The sequence below is a fragment of the Cydia amplana genome, chromosome 8 (genome assembly GCF_948474715.1).
Source record: "Cydia amplana chromosome 8, ilCydAmpl1.1, whole genome shotgun sequence".
In the NCBI taxonomy this organism is placed as follows: Eukaryota; Metazoa; Arthropoda; class Insecta; order Lepidoptera; family Tortricidae; genus Cydia; species Cydia amplana.
The window spans coordinates 16,658,371-16,675,335 of NC_086076.1; the positions used below are offsets into that span (position 1 = coordinate 16,658,371).

At 42.1% G+C, this 16,965-nt stretch overlaps 2 protein-coding genes across 2 annotated transcripts; one reads left to right on the forward strand and one right to left on the reverse strand.

Annotated features, from left to right (window-relative positions):
• Positions 1-1,592: 1,592 nt before the first annotated feature.
• On the forward strand, positions 1,593-12,561 carry LOC134650492 (myoneurin-like). The gene is given in 10 exon segments (XM_063505448.1): positions 1,593-1,881; positions 2,018-2,109; positions 2,290-2,608; positions 5,456-5,690; positions 6,297-6,542; positions 7,120-7,267; positions 8,830-8,896; positions 10,690-10,856; positions 10,858-11,008; positions 12,340-12,561. Coding segments are annotated over 10 exon segments (1,785 nt in total). The 5' UTR covers positions 1,593-1,743.
• On the reverse strand, positions 3,067-5,258 carry LOC134650378 (uncharacterized). The gene is made up of 3 exons (XM_063505332.1): positions 4,382-5,258; positions 3,807-4,237; positions 3,067-3,072 (listed from the first exon to the last, which is right to left on the reverse strand). The coding sequence occupies exons 1-3, from the start codon at positions 4,644-4,646 to the stop codon at positions 3,067-3,069; spliced, it is 702 nt and encodes a 233-aa protein (XP_063361402.1). The 5' UTR covers positions 4,647-5,258.
• Positions 12,562-16,965: the final 4,404 nt, after the last annotated feature.

Genomic DNA, 16,965 nt, shown 5'->3' on the forward strand with positions numbered 1-16,965 from the left:
TTCCAGTCAGTTCATTGGCGGCTTTGATAACACAGGAGCCATTCTCGTCGACGTGCGTTCAGCGGGACTATCACTTACACACTGAGTGGCAGGCTAGTGTGTAGAAAACAGCCTAAAATTGCTCCGACCGCCGTGCGACCGGTATTGCCCCTGCGGTAGGTGTGTGAGTGGCCCGCTGAAGGCGATTTCTAAATGCATGCAATGGAATTGCGCTAGTACCGACGGCACTTAGGTAATTATAACCGCCGAAAGTTACGAAGATTATGAGCTGGAACTCCTATTATATCAAATAAACGCATTTTTAATCACAGTATTGTCTTATTCTTTTGAGCCCCTGCAAGAGCCTTTTACTCCGTATACAGGTTGCCTAGCCTAGGTTTATGAACAATGTGCAATAATAAGTTGTCCTTTTGTATATTTACTTAGGAAAACGTCATCGTCCAGAAAAAAACTAGAAACGAGAGAGAGAGGGAGAAAGAGTTGTGGAATATAAGGGAGCCCCGGAGCCCATACATTTCACGGTTCTTCTCTTTCCGCACATACTCTCACTATTATAGGTACTTATGATTTTTTTATTAATTCATTAATTAGAAATTAAATATCTGGGAGACCGAGCTTTGCTCAAAAATGCGCGTTTTCCCAGAGATAAGACTTAGCGAGATCGATTTTTCGCCCCCCAAAACCCCCATATAGCAAATTTCATCGAAATCGTCAGAGCCGTTTCCGAGAACCCCGAAATGTATAATTATATGTATAAATAAATATACAAGAATTGTTCTTATGCCGCGCCTCGCGCCTCTCGTATGCCGAACGCTGATCCGCGCAGTAAGTTTGAATTCTAATTAATTAGAGTTCAATACCGACTAACGTGGATACGCGTTAATACGAGCGGAGGTATTAGATTCATATCGATAAGATTCGAGTTGTCTATATTTAATAATGTATGTATGTATGTATGTATGTATGTCACTTTATTGCACATAAACAGGTTTACATAAAACGGACAAAAACAAAACAAAAATAAGAATGTTATGTACAAAGGCGAACTTATCCCTAAAAGGGATCACTATTTTTACTAATCACTATTTTTGTCCGGACTATGATCATGATGGTCGCGGTTATTGTCATTTCTATTGGTTTCTTCCATGAATCTAATATTAAACTGGATTGGGCATGAGTGGTGGGGATAACTGACAGAACGGGATAGTCTTATGTATCTTTCAGTAGGAGTAGCAGCGAAAGCGCTATTATTGATTGTCCTTGTCACAGTCTCACTTTTTTTTTATTCCCCACCATTAATTAGTATGGATTATGATGGGCAACAAATAAATTCGACCAATCATAGCATTGCGTATGTTTTGTCCCTCACGGAGGCACGCGTAGACCACTTCTATAGGATGCTACCTTCTATGGATTCCTTTTAACCCATTGTTCTCTTATTCTCTACTACGCACATACACGTCAATACCGTCTAATTTTCACGTAAATAAATAAAAATCTCTATGTCAATCGTTTACTTTCCCAAATAATTATAGCTTCGCGAATCGATTTGAGTGCGTAGCGCAGTATCGAGTTGGCATCGAGTCGTCGATTGTGAACATTTTGTTATTTGTGGCAACATTATTTGGGCTGTGCGAGCCGTCACCAAAATTCTTTGATATTGGATTTCTTGGTCTTGGATTTTCGTCACGGACATTTGGGCATCCTTATTACTATCCTTAGCATAATAGTTTTGTTAAAATCATGGCTGATCCAAAAGATGTTATTAGCATGAAGTCGTGTCGAATATGTCTGACAAACAAGAAACCCCTGTGTCCCCTATTTCGATACAAATTGTCTGGTAATTACGCTGAAATGCTTACCGCCATTGCAGACGTAAAGGTTGGTTGTTCAATCCCTAAACTAGTGATGTACTCTGACTACTGTTGTTTGTTATTGTAAAAGATTGACGTAAACTTGTGTATGTTTTTATTTCTTCTTGAAATTACAATACAATGGGTTTTTCAATTTCACATAGGTATCATCGAATGATGGTTTGCCGGATAAGATTTGTAACAAATGCTGCACTTCTTTGGAGAAAGCATATCTCCTTAGGACTGTTGCAGAAAGGTGAGCATTTCAATGTTTATTTTGGTATATATTTAAACAAATCTAATAGTTATTTATTTACTTCGGACTGTAGTCTTTAGTGTGTACGCACGCTACCTTTGTCTACAGGTTGTGTAGTAGTTTACTGTATTTGCCTACTTTAAAATTCCCTCTACTACTTTAAGTGTTTGTATATTTCAGATCGGATAAAATTTTGAGAAAAGCTGTAATTAAATTAAACGAAAATGTTCCAACTAAAAAGATAGCATTTGACTCTTTTACTGATATAAAAAGTGAGATAGCACCACTTGCCGTCAAATCTGAGCCAAAATGGGAAATGGAAATAGAAGTTCTTGACACCTTAAATGCGCCAAAACCCATAGACCCCATTGATGGCAAGGACATAGTCATAGCCAACACTGTGATCAGGAAAGTTGAACCGGGCACGGAGGAACCTAAAAAAGAAATATCGGAGGATGTCGACCTGACATGGACCAAGACAAAATCGAACAATTATGATGTGAGTTATAACACAAGTAACACAACTAATAATTATTTTATTAGGCTTAGGCAATATTGTATTATACCTTTTTAGGATCAAGCAATTAAGTAGTTTAGTTACAGAAATAAGTGTATTCCGAAAAGCCACTCAAGTCACAAGAAGTGTCCAGTATTACCAATTCCTTTGCTTGAACTTAGCTTGACATGCTGCCGCGTGTCTAGATATCCCATTTAAAACATCACACAGACTGGTATTTGACCCTAAAAGTTGGCCAAAAATATTTTTTTGTCCCAATGGCCTCCTAACCATTTGTTATTTAGGTTTTAGAGTTAAGAAGGTAAAAAAAAGACATTAAGTATTATATTTCAACTTTTATTGGTCATTTTCTTCAAAGCTTACATTGGCAATGTCACTTTCTAACAATAAATTCAGGACATCAGCAGAAAGTGGATGTTTATTTTTATTTTTCCTGGTTCTCATGCCTGTCAGGACAGGATCAGATGTTAATAGCAGTCTGTTCAAAACATCTACGTTGCAGGCTACCCGGGAAAACTTCCGTGTATAGTTCAGTCGGAACATCCTTATATGTTTGTTGCGGGCTTCTGGCCACATGTAAAATGCTCTCAAAAAATCTTATGCGAGCATGCAACAAAGATAACCCGAATTCCAAAGTTCCTTCTTTGTTTGGCATCACCTTATCCAAATCATTGAATTGAGTTGAAGAGAGGCCGCATATGTAGCATTTCATCGTCGATCTGGTATTTGTAGCTGCATTACACACTTTCCCATCGACCATGGTGAAAAGCAGCTTATGTTTAATGGAAAAACCATTAACTTCGCTTTCAGTGAGCTCTTTTATTTGAGACTTTATATACTCAATTTCTTCGTTTGTCACATCTGTCGACTCTTTTGCGAACCTTATTCTTATTGGCCGACAATAACGTGGCGAAGATGGCGTAGGGTTTTGCCACAGAATTTTTCGTCCTGGCCCATAAACCAACTGAAGCGGTACCATTGAACTTTGAAATATGTTAGCGTCAGAATCGGCTTCATTTTCGAATTTCATTTTGTATTGCATCTGTTGAGACCCATCGCAGCCCCATTTGCTTATTAATACTAGCGACTGTTTATCAATTTCACTTAATTGTTCCATTGCGTCACCAAGATATAAAATCAGTTGTTGTGCCGTGTGATCCATTAGGTTTTGAACCCTTACTTCAGCGCATGTTTCAGTGACACGATGAATTTCAGGATAGCATTCTTTCTTACACTTTTGTAATATAGAATAGCATGGATAATAGCTTGGATTGGTTTCTCGGACTATTTCATATTGGGCCTGTGTTAATCCCGCTTCCGTGTACATAAACAAGGCACGTAAATGTGTTAGGTTGTTTAATTTCTCCTGATCGTCTTCACAAGTAACAGTATTTTTTTTCAGCGCCGTTATATATTTCTTTGCTCTTCTAGGGCTTTTTGTTAAGTCTTTTACGACTTTTGACGCTTCTAATTTGCCTGTCTCCCGTAATTTCATCTGTGTTGCAAATGTTAATTCATCTGTGTTTAACGATCTAAGTTCTTCTGTTTTACGTCTTTTGCTTCTTTCGCTCAACTCTAAGAAAGTTTTTTGAGGTCGACCAGGACTTATTCCTGTAAGAAAAAGATGATAGTTTTATAACACAAGTTACTAGGAACATCATAATTTACACGAAATATTTTTTTAAGTAAATAACCACGTGTTAATTATGTAGAAAATCGAAACAAAAGAATTAACGAAATTTGGGTATCACCTACCTGCTTTCGGTAGAGATATGCATCCTTTGAGCCACTCGACGTTGTTATCTAGGAATCTGGCTTTTGTATTGCGAGCAGCTGACCATTTTTGTTTAAATTGATGCTTGATTTGAGACAGTTTATGCTTTATGTCAGGAATATTGTGGTCATTTTCTGTATATTGATTCAGTAGTTCGTGCTCCATAAATTGCAACTTTTCGTTAAAAGTTGAGCTATCTGAGCGTTCAATTATAGCAAATAAATCATTTCTAGATAATATCCGCATTCCAGAAGAACCTAAAACAAAAAAACACAACTATAAGTAAAATCTCATGTACTGAGTATCGAATGTGCTTACGGAGAAAAAAATCACCAAAAATAGAGGGGTGCATTGGGGTGGCTATTTTTCACTTTATATTATTAAGGAAAGTCCATTCTATCACATGCCATTCAAATGTTTGCTTGGAAATGCTTGGAAACTTATTAAAACTTCCAATGTTCTTGAAAAACTTGTCTTTTTATATAAAATTTCCCGGTACTCACTTCTCAAGGGTATTAATGAAGAAAATCAATTAATTATTAAGTAAAATTTAGTGTTAAATAAAGTACATACCTGGTTCTTCATGATCCATATTAAAAACCAACACAAAACTTCCCGATCAAGGAATAACACATATTTGAAAACTATGAAATTTGAGCGCATCGAACAATCACGCGGACACTTTCGGCGAACGGTAACTTTCGACTAAGCCTGCGCGGGTGGTGGATGGCCTTAGCACGTGGTATTTTTTTTTACTGTGTGGAGGGGTTATCCTAGTTTTAAGAAACAATGGTTGAGAAGGGGTACAGCGTAAATAAAAAAAATGGATTTTGGCCAGCTTCTGAGGCACAATACCTGTCTGTGCATCACATGGATTCCATATTTCACATTTTAAATTTACTATTATTATAGGAATTTTAATTCATCATAGCCAGTGTATATTTAATATGAATCGGAGGAAATAAATACAATATTTACTTGTATTAAATCAGCAGTTGCATATTTGAAATCTTTTACGTCTTGTTTTTATTTTCTAAATTTTAATATAATTGCAGGCAGAATACCTGGATGATGATTTCTTCCAAGATGATGATGATGATGATTATGTGCCACCCAAAGAGAAACAGAAAACTAAATTCAAGAAACCAAAGTTGTCTGACATCAAAGTTTTCAAGGAAACGAAAAAAACGATTGTCAGAAAACTGAAAGTACTGTCCAAGTCGGACAGCTTTGAAACCTTGAGCTCTAGTGATGATGGCAAAGGCAAGACAGCAACAACAATTACGTGCTGTAAGTATGAAAAGGATAATCGTTAAATTCTCATTATTCTACAACTTGCGTGGACCCTTCTATAAACACACAAAAAATTAACTAATTGTTGAACGAAATTTCCACACTTAACTCCGAGTCTTATTTAGATTCCAAAAAAAGTAAGAGAATGTTGCCACTGCAATAATTTGATTGTAAAATAGTAAATTCCTTTTTATAAATAAACACGCTAAGATAATGTATTTATTGGTAATTTTACTCCTACGATTTAAAAAAGTACTTTTATTTACTTATTTTTACATAAATACAAGACGCGCTAGTAAAAAGTGGCAACATTGTCTTACTTTTTTTGGAATCTAATTACGACTCGGAGTTTAGGTCTGGTCAATGTACAATCAATTGAGCCGTTTAGGTTTCTAGCTAAATTGGTTATTCCACATCCACAGCGTAAGTATTGCAACCAATTTAGCTAGTTGGACCCTAAATGGCTCAACAATCGAGCGTGACTGTACACAAACTGTCAAAGTGTCATAATATCAGGAGATCTCAAAGGTATAGTTACTATAGTTTATCAAATAATATAATATACCTAGAAGTAATAACACCTTTTACTATGACAATAATCAGATCCGATAATGAAGAACGGCTCCCGCGGGCCACCGATCCTCCTCAAGCGGCCAAAAGACGCGACGATCCTCAAGGTGCACCCCAACTACAAGCCGAGGGCGGAGGCGACGCGGCTCGTCCGGCGCGACAAGCCCGTGCGCATGGTCCGCTCGGCCAAGCCCGTGGTCAAGCAGAGGGAGAAGATGGTGTGTCCGGTCTGCGGGATTCTCACTTACACTCTTGGCAACCACATTGCTACGCATCAAGGTTAGTATCACGGTTGGACAGAAGTCTTGTGTCAATGACATTGCAGTGACAGTGTTAAAAATACGAAGGCCGAAAACTTGAGTGAGACTAGCCCACATGATTCGCTCTGCCAAAGGTGCCAGTGGTGAAACAGAGTATTGGTGTGTCCTATCTGCGGCATACTTACTTACACTGGCAATCACATTGCCAGTATTGCTACGCATCAGTCGTATGCCGCCTGTCAAATTTAATAATTGATAAAGTGACATTGACAATAAAACAATAGATTTAAATTCCCACGCTCGGATCCGTCTCTAAGCATACGAGGAGATAAGAGCTGGCTGGCTGGAAACAGCACTTAGCACATAGGATTTTTTATTTGCAAAGCATGGTAGTTATTAGACATTCAGAAGTCTATGTATACCTAAATTGAAAAGTACTTTTTCCAATATTTTGTCTTCGAACCATTGGTACCTGGGAGCAGTAGGCAGGCCTATTTCTACTTCGCTAAGTTTTTAATACAGGTTACATTAGAGTCGGCATAAATCTGTCACACACCTTCCAATATTATGTATTAAAGCGAAAGTTATTTTTTCAGAGAAAAAACGATACTCCTGCGGTCAATGCACGCGGTCATTCGCGCAGAAGGCGAACCTGCAAGTACATCAGAAACAGCACACGGGTGTCAAGGACCACATATGCGAGGTCTGCGGCGCCGGCTTCTACAGCCAGAAGTCACTAGTCAGGTATATAGTCGTACCTCACCTTAACGGAACCTGCAAGTACATCAGAAACAGCACACGGGCGTCAAGGACCACATATGCGAGGTCTGCGGCGCCGGCTTCTACAGCCAGAAGTCACTAGTCAGGTATATAGTCGTACCTCACCTTAACGGAACCTGCAAGTACATCAGAAACAGCACACGGGCGTCAAGGACCACATATGCGAGGTCTGCGGCGCTGGCTTCTACAGCCAGAAGTCACTAGTCAGGTATATAGTCGTACCTCACCTTAACGGAACCTGCAAGTACATCAGAAACAGCACACGGGCGTCAAGGACCACATATGCGAGGTCTGCGGCGCCGGCTTCTACAGCCAGAAGTCACTAGTCAGGTATATAGTCGTACCTCACCTTAACGGAACCTGCAAGTACATCAGAAACAGCACACGGGCGTCAAGGACCACATATGCGAGGTCTGCGGCGCGGGCTTCTACAGCCAGAAGTCACTAGTCAGGTATATAGTCGTACCTCACCTTAACGGAACCTGCAAGTACATCAGAAACAGCACACGGGCGTCAAGGACCACATATGCGAGGTCTGCGGCGCGGGCTTCTACAGCCAGAAGTCACTAGTCAGGTATATAGTCGTACCTCACCTTAACGGAACCTGCAAGTACATCAGAAACAGCACACGGGCGTCAAGGACCACATATGCGAGGTCTGCGGCGCGGGCTTCTACAGCCAGAAGTCACTAGTCCGGTAACAGCAACACTGGGCCTTATGACTTTGCAAGTTTGCAATAAGGGTTATGTATTGTCAATTGGGTTGTTCTCAAATTATAAGACTGCGGACAGCCTCAATTCCGTCAAACTTTTTAAGCGAAATTGAACTTTACGGAGTCCCACGTAAGTCCCTATTGCATTGGCGAAGCTGACGGCTGTGGCCGTCGTTAACGTCCTTGGCAACACTTACCGATGACGTCCACAGCCGTCTGTGGTGGTCAACCGGTTAAGAATGTTTTCATCCGTGCCCAGCCCAGAAGCTAAAATCTGATGTGGATATCAGGAATTTCACTATCTCTATCTATCATATCTTCAATAAATTGGAATAAAATAAATAGTAGGTAATTTAATTTTCACCTCAGCAGCTCGAACAAGGGTACTCACGGGGGGCTCACTCAGTGAGCAAAATGCGATTTTGCTCACTGTTTTTAAGTAGCAAAGTACCCTTGTTCGAGCTGCTGAGGTGAAAACTTAATTGTTGGTATATCTTAAGAAAACATGAGTGAATAGGTAAGTGATGAAGAAGGAATACATTTTTCGGGTTCTCTAATATGTTCTCACTGCTGAGGTGAAAAGTTTTGTGAACTACACGAGATCAAAGTTATTTACATCTCGTGCGCTTTTAAGTCCCTTACTACGCTCAAGATTCTAAATTAGATTTACTCGCTACGCTCGTGAATCTAGTATAGAATCTTTTGCTTGCACGGGACTCAAAATAAGCACTCGAAGAAATATCAAACTTTGATTTCTTGTTGTACAAATAACTATAGTCTAACTCTATATCTATAATGCAGTGTATTGTTTCAGGCATAACCTAATTCACAAAGGCGAGAGGCCCTACCCGTGCACGCTCTGCAATAAGCGGTTCATTGCAGTAAGTCATTTCATTTATATTTTTTTATTATGTATTTATATTTTATCTGTTTGTAACAACTAATCTTGCAAAAATATGTTGTATATGTTAAATAACCCCTTGAGTCCCAGGGAACTAAATTTGCCAGGCATAAAACGACCTTGAGGTCTTAAATTTAGAATTGAATATTGATCGTCATGTCGCGTCAGTGAGACTCGCGGGGTTAAAAGTAACCGCTTCTCCATACAAACGTTGCCCCATTTTCCTCTCTGGATATTGACATGTTATAAAATATTGCACGATTTGATGTATTAAACCATAGCTATGCCCCATTGTATAACTCTTTTCTAGAGATGCACCGGATATTCGGCCGATAGTCAGGCCGAACATCCGGTATCCGGCCAAACAACTATCCGTTGTATCTCTACTCTTTTCTATTGTAGGTTAATATCCGCAGGGAAGTAAAGGGGACTATGTTTGTGACGTTTGTACGGAGAAGCGATCGTCCACTCTCCTCTTAATCTAGGTTAACCTTTTGGACGCCAATGACCGATATATACGCACCGCAGGTCCAACGCCAAAGACGTACTAATCGGTCATAGACCACAGAGCAACATAGACCTAGGTGCATATGCATAAAGTTCAATTTCAGTTTTGACACTTCGATGTCGTGGCGTCTGAGAGGCAGCTTTTGTATTTGACACGGCGTCGAAAAGGTTAAATAAGCTATCTGTCAAATGTATGTATTTTCAACACCTACGTCGGTTGCGTCCGCTCGCGGTTCTGCTTCTGTCGTTACAGCCCGAGTGCATGTTTAGACGTAAACAATATATTATCAAAACCGTTCGCTCGCAAATTAAACATTAAATCATGGATAAAATATCTATATACAGATACACAGTGAAATAACGTATAGATTGTTTCGTTTTCCTTTTTGGCCAATCCATTCCACAGCGTAGTTAAGAATATAAAACAATTGTTAGGTTAGGTTAGTTGATGTGATAAGTAAAGATAGTTCAGCTGCCAAAACAACCACGATAGTGAGTTATAATGCGGGCCTAACGCGAAAATCGTAAACAGAAATTATGATAGATATTGAAAAGAGTGATAGGCACATAACGGAAATTTCGATCTTCGCGGAACACCCCAAACTTTTACGCAGATAGGCCAAACGTCTCTACAGCTGAATGTATACAGGGTGTCCCAAGAAGTAGTGATATACTGAAGCTGGGAGGTAGAGGACCTAGAGGGCTATCTGAATCACCCGCATGTATGTTCCGCGATATTTCGTATTTTCGGAGTTATGATTTTTTTAATTTTTCACCTATCGCCGAGTACGATGAGATTTTTATTTATGGTGACGTGAATTATTGCGGTAGATGCTTGATTTTTTTTGTGTGCTAAGCTGATAGATAGGCCAATTCAGTATGGTAACATTTACTATCGTTAGATCAACTTCAAGGGCGCTTAGAAAAATAAAACATACTGGGTAATTTTATCTTTCTTGGCATTCGATTTTTTTTTAATTCCATTAAGCATCTACCGCAATAATTCACGTCACCATAAATAAAAATCTCATCGTACTCGGCGATAGGTGAAAAATTAAAAAAAATCATAACTCCGAAAATACGAAAAATCGCGGAACATACATGGGGGTGATTCAGATAGCCCTCTAGGTCCTCTACCTCCCAGCTTCAGTATATCACTACTTCTTGGGACACCCTGTATACATTAACATTTAATCCGAAAGGGCAGTTAAGTTTGTCGACGATTATAGTTCTATTGTCTAAAGTAAAACTTGGCAATTGTTCCAGCGTTGCGATTTGAACCGGCACCTACGCATTCACTCCGGCTACAAGCCGTTCAAGTGCGCTACTTGCACCATGTCCTTCAACGCGAAACACCAACTGCAGAACCACGAGCGCATGCACACAGGCGAGAGACCGTACTCGTGCGAAGTAAGCTACTTTAAAACCACGTTTACTATAGATAGGCGGTCTGAACCGGCACATGAGATCGCACACTGGCGACAAGCGGTTCAGGTGCGATATCTGCGACCGCGTGTTCACGCAGAGCCATCATTTGCGGAACCATACGCTCTCGCATACGGGGGACAAGCCTTTTACGTGCCAGGTTAGTGCTTATTTAACACATTCAGTGCCGAAAACCCGACTATCGGGGGTTTTAAGATTTCATTCCCAGGCCGGACGACCCGATTGTCGGGACCGTGGTACTACAGCTTTAGCCGTGTCCGGTGACAGCGGGCAATCTAGACTGCGTAGTTGTAAATTATGTTTAGTTATTAGTTTGTATTTTAGCCGTAAGTAATACTAACATTATTTTAATTGCTTTGTTTTTTTTTTTTTTTTGTTACTAACCAATGATATGGACGATATTATGTCTGATATAAAAATTTTCAATTTCAATTTTTCAATTTATATGACGAAATTGTTGTGGCCTGGTGCGGATGTCTTGTTTGGCTGGGTGGCAATGAATGTGTTAAGTACTCTTGCACCTCTAGCACATGATTGGCGCGACACTATCTCGCGGCAAGATATGACTACCCGACTATTCTAACTTAATGTTAATGAAAGAGGGATGGGTAGGCTATCTCGCCGCGAGATACTGTCGCGCCAATATGTGCTAGCCCGACTATAATACTGTTGGCTATCTGAACCGGCATGCACCTCCTACATATTCTCACCGGCTCCTATACGCGTTCAAGTACGCCATATGTACCATGTCCTTCAACGCAAAACATCAATTGCAGAACCACAAGCGCATGCACACAGGTGAAAAGCCATATTCCTGCGAAGTAAGTAACTTAAAAGTTGTCTGGAAGAGATCGCTCTTTAGCGATAAGACCGCTTGTTGTTACCTCTGTCTTCATGTATTATGTGTATCTCTCTGTAAATTGTTTTATTGAGGTTGTGCAATAAAGAGGATATGTATTGTATTGTAACTTAACACCATAGGCCTCGGTTTGCACGAGAGTTTTACAAGCGTCGCGTTAAAATATGGCGTTAGAAGTTCCATACGCTATTCAATTTAATGACTAAATAACATTTAAAACTTTCGCGTTTTGAACACATACCTATTAATTCACATTTACAACCGGGTCTAATGCGAATTTATTTATTTACAGACGTTTCGAAACAGGTTACACACATTAAATATATTAGGTAACAGCGCTCTAGAAAAATGCGTGCTTCAAACCGTGTGAATAAATACATGGGTATCCATTTGTGTCATATTTAACACATTCAGTGCCGAAAACCGAGTATTTTATGACCATCGGGTATTTTATGATTTCGTTCTCAGGCTGAACGACCCTATAGTCGGGATCGTGGTACTACAGATTTATGACGATTTTTTTGTAGCCTGGCGCGGATGTCGTGTTTGGTTGGGTGGCAATGAATGTGTTAAACGTTTTTCCCTATAATTGTAACATTAAACTCCCTTAGGTATGCAACGTGTGCTTCAGCTACAAAGTGAACCTGAACAACCACGTGTACAAGGTGCACGGCATCAACCTGAAGTTCAAGTCCATCCACACGGTGACGGAGGAGGTGCTGCGCCGCGAGATGGGGCTCGCCGGCGAGGCGCGCGCCGCCATCGCGCACATCCTGCCCGCGCTCGACCACTCGCAGGAACAGCCGCAAGTCGACTACGCTGTCGCACACTAGGCGCCATCGCGCACATCCTGCCCGCGCTCGACCACTCGCAGGAACAGCCGCAACTCGATTACGCTGTCGCACACTAGGCGCCATCGCGCACATCCTGCCCGCGCTCGACCACTCGCAGGAACAGCCGCAACTCGATTACGCTGTCGCACACTAGGCGCCATCGCGCACATCCTGCCCGCGCTCGACCACTCGCAGGAACAGCCGCAAGTCGACTACGCTGTCGCACACTAGGCGCCATCGCGCACATCCTGCCCGCGCTCGACCACTCGCAGGAACAGCCGCAACTCGATTACGCTGTCGCACACTAGGCGCCATCGCGCACATCCTGCCCGCGCTCGACCACTCGCAGGAACAGCCGCAAGTCGATTACGCTGTCGCACACTAGGCGCCATCGCGCACATCCTGCCCGCGCTCGACCACTCGCAGGAACAGCCGCAAGTCGATTACGCTGTCGCACACTAGGCGCCATCGCGCACATCCTGCCCGCGCTCGACCACTCGCAGGAACAGCCGCAAGTCGATTACGCTGTCGCACACTAGGCGCCATCGCGCACATCCTGCCCGCGCTCGACCACTCGCAGGAACAGCCGCAACTCGATTACGCTGTCGCACACTAGCCGCCATCGCGCACATCCTGCCCGCGCTCGACCACTCGCAGGAACAGCCGCAAGTCGATTACGCTGTCGCACACTAGGCGCCATCGCGCACATCCTGCCCGCGCTCGACCACTCGCAGGAACAGCCGCAACTCGATTACGCTGTCGCACACTAGGCGCCATCGCGCACATCCTGCCCGCGCTCGACCACTCGCAGGAACAGCCGCAACTCGATTACGCTGTCGCACACTAGGCGCCATCGCGCACATCCTGCCCGCGCTCGACCACTCGCAGGAACAGCCGCAACTCGATTACGCTGTCGCACACTAGGCGCCATCGCGCACATCCTGCCCGCGCTCGACCACTCGCAGGAACAGCCGCAAGTCGATTACGCTGTCGCACACTAGGCGCCATCGCGCACATCCTGCCCGCGCTCGACCACTCGCAGGAACAGCCGCAACTCGATTACGCTGTCGCACACTAGGCGCCATCGCGCACATCCTGCCCGCGCTCGACCACTCGCAGGAACAGCCGCAAGTCGATTACGCTGTCGCACACTAGGCGCCATCGCGCACATCCTGCCCGCGCTCGACCACTCGCAGGAACAGCCGCAACTCGATTACGCTGTCGCACACTAGCCGCCATCGCGCACATCCTGCCCGCGCTCGACCACTCGCAGGAACAGCCGCAACTCGATTACGCTGTCGCACACTAGCCGAGAGTACTGGTTTGAGGGAAAGCGACTGAAATGTTGGATGAGAACAATACTTGTAATTTAACTAGAGATGCAACGGATAGTTGTTTGGCCGGATACCGGATATCCGGCCTGGACACTGGCCGAATATCCGGTATCCGGCCGCCGGATATTCGGCCGGCGGAACTATACCTATATTTTGAGTTTTGCAGGTGCGCATCGTGCAGGTTTCGACCTGTTTCGTAGTGAACGTTCGGGCGGACACATTTCTAGGATCGTAACGAGTTTTATCATATCATTACGTACCTAGTAAGTTCGTTTATAGTTACAAGTGCGCGCGCGTATTTTTGTGTAAACAAATAAGTGTATTGTGTTTAGTTACATTGGTTACGTATTCATTTCTATCTACTGTGTCATTAGCATTATGACCGTGACTGTTTTTTAGATTCCATTTTTTACCCCAAAATGTGTTAATTTTACTATCCGGTATCCGGCCGGATAGTAGGTCACTATCCGGTATCCGGCCGGATACTAAAATAACGGCCGGATACCGGATAGTAACCGGATATCCGGTGCATCTCTAAATTTAACCCCTTACGGCAGTGGTCCCTAACCTTTTCAGTCCGGTCACCCCTGTGACTAACTAGGGAACCTCATTTTACCCCTCCTCCCAATGGTAATTTAAAAAAAAACGTGTACGTTTGTTGTATTTTCATATTAGGTCAGCTTATTACCCCCGCAAAATACCAGTTTTACCCCCACGGGGATAATTACCCACAGGTTAGTAACCACTGCCTTACGGCAACGTTTTGGCGTTATGAAAGAATGTTGCCATAGTCCAGAATTATGGTTACTTTTTTCTAAGAAACTTATAAAAAAATATGTGAACAGACATCATTGACTGTACCTAAGTTTAAGGCATTGCATTGACTGAATTTATAGTAGTATGACGTTTATGTTGATAGTCAGTTTTAGCTAACTTTGCACTGACTTGAATGGAACAAAATGACGGAATGTCATTAAAAACATAAAAATTTTGACATTAATGATAACATTGCCACTAACGAAATACAAAATATAGGGCCACTTGCATCATCCCAGTAACCTGGGGTTAACCGGTTAAACCTAACCTAGTGTCAAATTGTACTGCTAACCATGATAACTTCAGGGTTAACCGGTTAACCCCGGATTAGTGGAATAGTGCATGTGGACCTTAGTGGACTACGACATTTTGACGTCATGCAAATATCTAAGTACTGAGTCCCCAAAATGAGTCGTGGCCTGCGACACGAGCAAACGCCAGTTGTCTCGATACTGTGCAATCTGCCGCCAGTTTAAATATCAAAGGGTTCTTGCAATTTTCCCGACGGAATAATAAAATGTCGAAAGAATTATATGGTTAATTTTTTATACAAATGTCAAACCATTAAGACGTTGAAATGATTTTCTGACAACACTGTCTAGTAGAGATAGTAAAGAATTTAATCGAGTCCACCTGAGTTAGTCTGTAGTGGGGTATTGTAGAAACGGTTTTAATTTCACGATTTTCTTATGAAAATACGTTTTTGGATTTGACATATCATGTTTTGTTTTTTAATGAATCGCAGCGCTAGCTTTATGCTTTGCGCGTTGCTGTATTATGTCGCTGCCGACTTAGCTCAGGCGGACTCTATCTAGATGGATTTCCAACTGATCATATTATGAGGTTTTGATTTTTTACATAGTCATGCATAAGACCCTAGGCCACGAACGCCCCAAAATAATGTGTTCGGCGTCGACCGAATTTGCTCATTATTGGTTTTCGTGGCTCACGGGTAAGGGCGGCCGCTAGTCGCGGGTTATCGAAAAATATGAGCGTTGCTAACAGAAATGTCCTAAGTGTAAGTGTAAGGCCTGGGTAGACGCTCGAAGCGGAGCGTTCGGCGGGGCGTGCAGCGTGGCGTCGGGCTCACGCGTGATGTGAGCAGCGTGCACTAAGGCCGCTCCTATACGCTTGCATTTGTTTAACATGCACGCCGCACGCCCCGCCCCGCTGCACGCCCAACTCGAGCGTCCACTCAGGCCTTACACTAACTGGGGTGGATTTTACCATAGAGAAATATAGTAAGACAAGAGTGCTCACTCCATACATCAGTTCAGACTACTAATTTCAGTGTCTACATCTAGCATCGAGTAGCGGAACTATCAGTACTGCTACTTGACAATAGATGTAGCATCGACCGGAAAGTCTTATGCAGTTGAGATAAGACTTTCCGGTCGGTGCTACATCTATTGTTAAGTAGCAGTACTGATAGTTCCGCTTCTCGTACTAAAACTGATGTATGGAGTGAGCACTCTATGTATTTTTTTTCTCTATGATTTTACCTACAATGGCCCACCTTAGCGGACGCCCTAAACGCTGAAATTTGTTCAGCACTGAGGTTTAAGTTAAAAAGAAGTTGTGTATGTTAATACTGTGAACGTAATAATGAAGAAGCGTCTATTAAAGTTTATTGTAATTTTTAAGTTTGCATTTTATTGTATTCCCCTTAGTGTGGGCGGAAACCACAGGCCAGGTGAAATTAAACCGTATGCCAATGGCACAGACGCTGATTTTGAAAATCTATTCACTTTATACAACTTTATATAAAACCTGCGATTTTATATCCCAATTATATACTATAAAATGGCAGCTTATAGATAGCCAATTTACTACAGGTTGATCCACAAAAGCTGGCACGAATGGAATGAACGAAACTTTCATTGTATGAGTGATGAGTGACACATTGTGACACCTGTGGCCTATTTTATAAAGCTACAAGTTACAATTTACAAGCGAAGTCTCGTTCTAACACATAGGGTTAGGTTAGGTATTGGTATACAGTCGGAGCCACCATTTTATTATTCCATTCGTGACAGCTTTGTGAATCGACTTGTACTCATCATCCTGGTTTTGAAGTTTGCACACAATTGACGTTTTATAGATTGAAACAAACGGTTACAGAAAAGTATTTATTAATCATTCAATAATTACATGGAATGAACGCAAATTAAAAATCTTACGCCTAATTATTGTAACAATACAGATTACTTGTAACACATATTTTTTAGTAACTAGCTTTTCCACATTAAGAAAA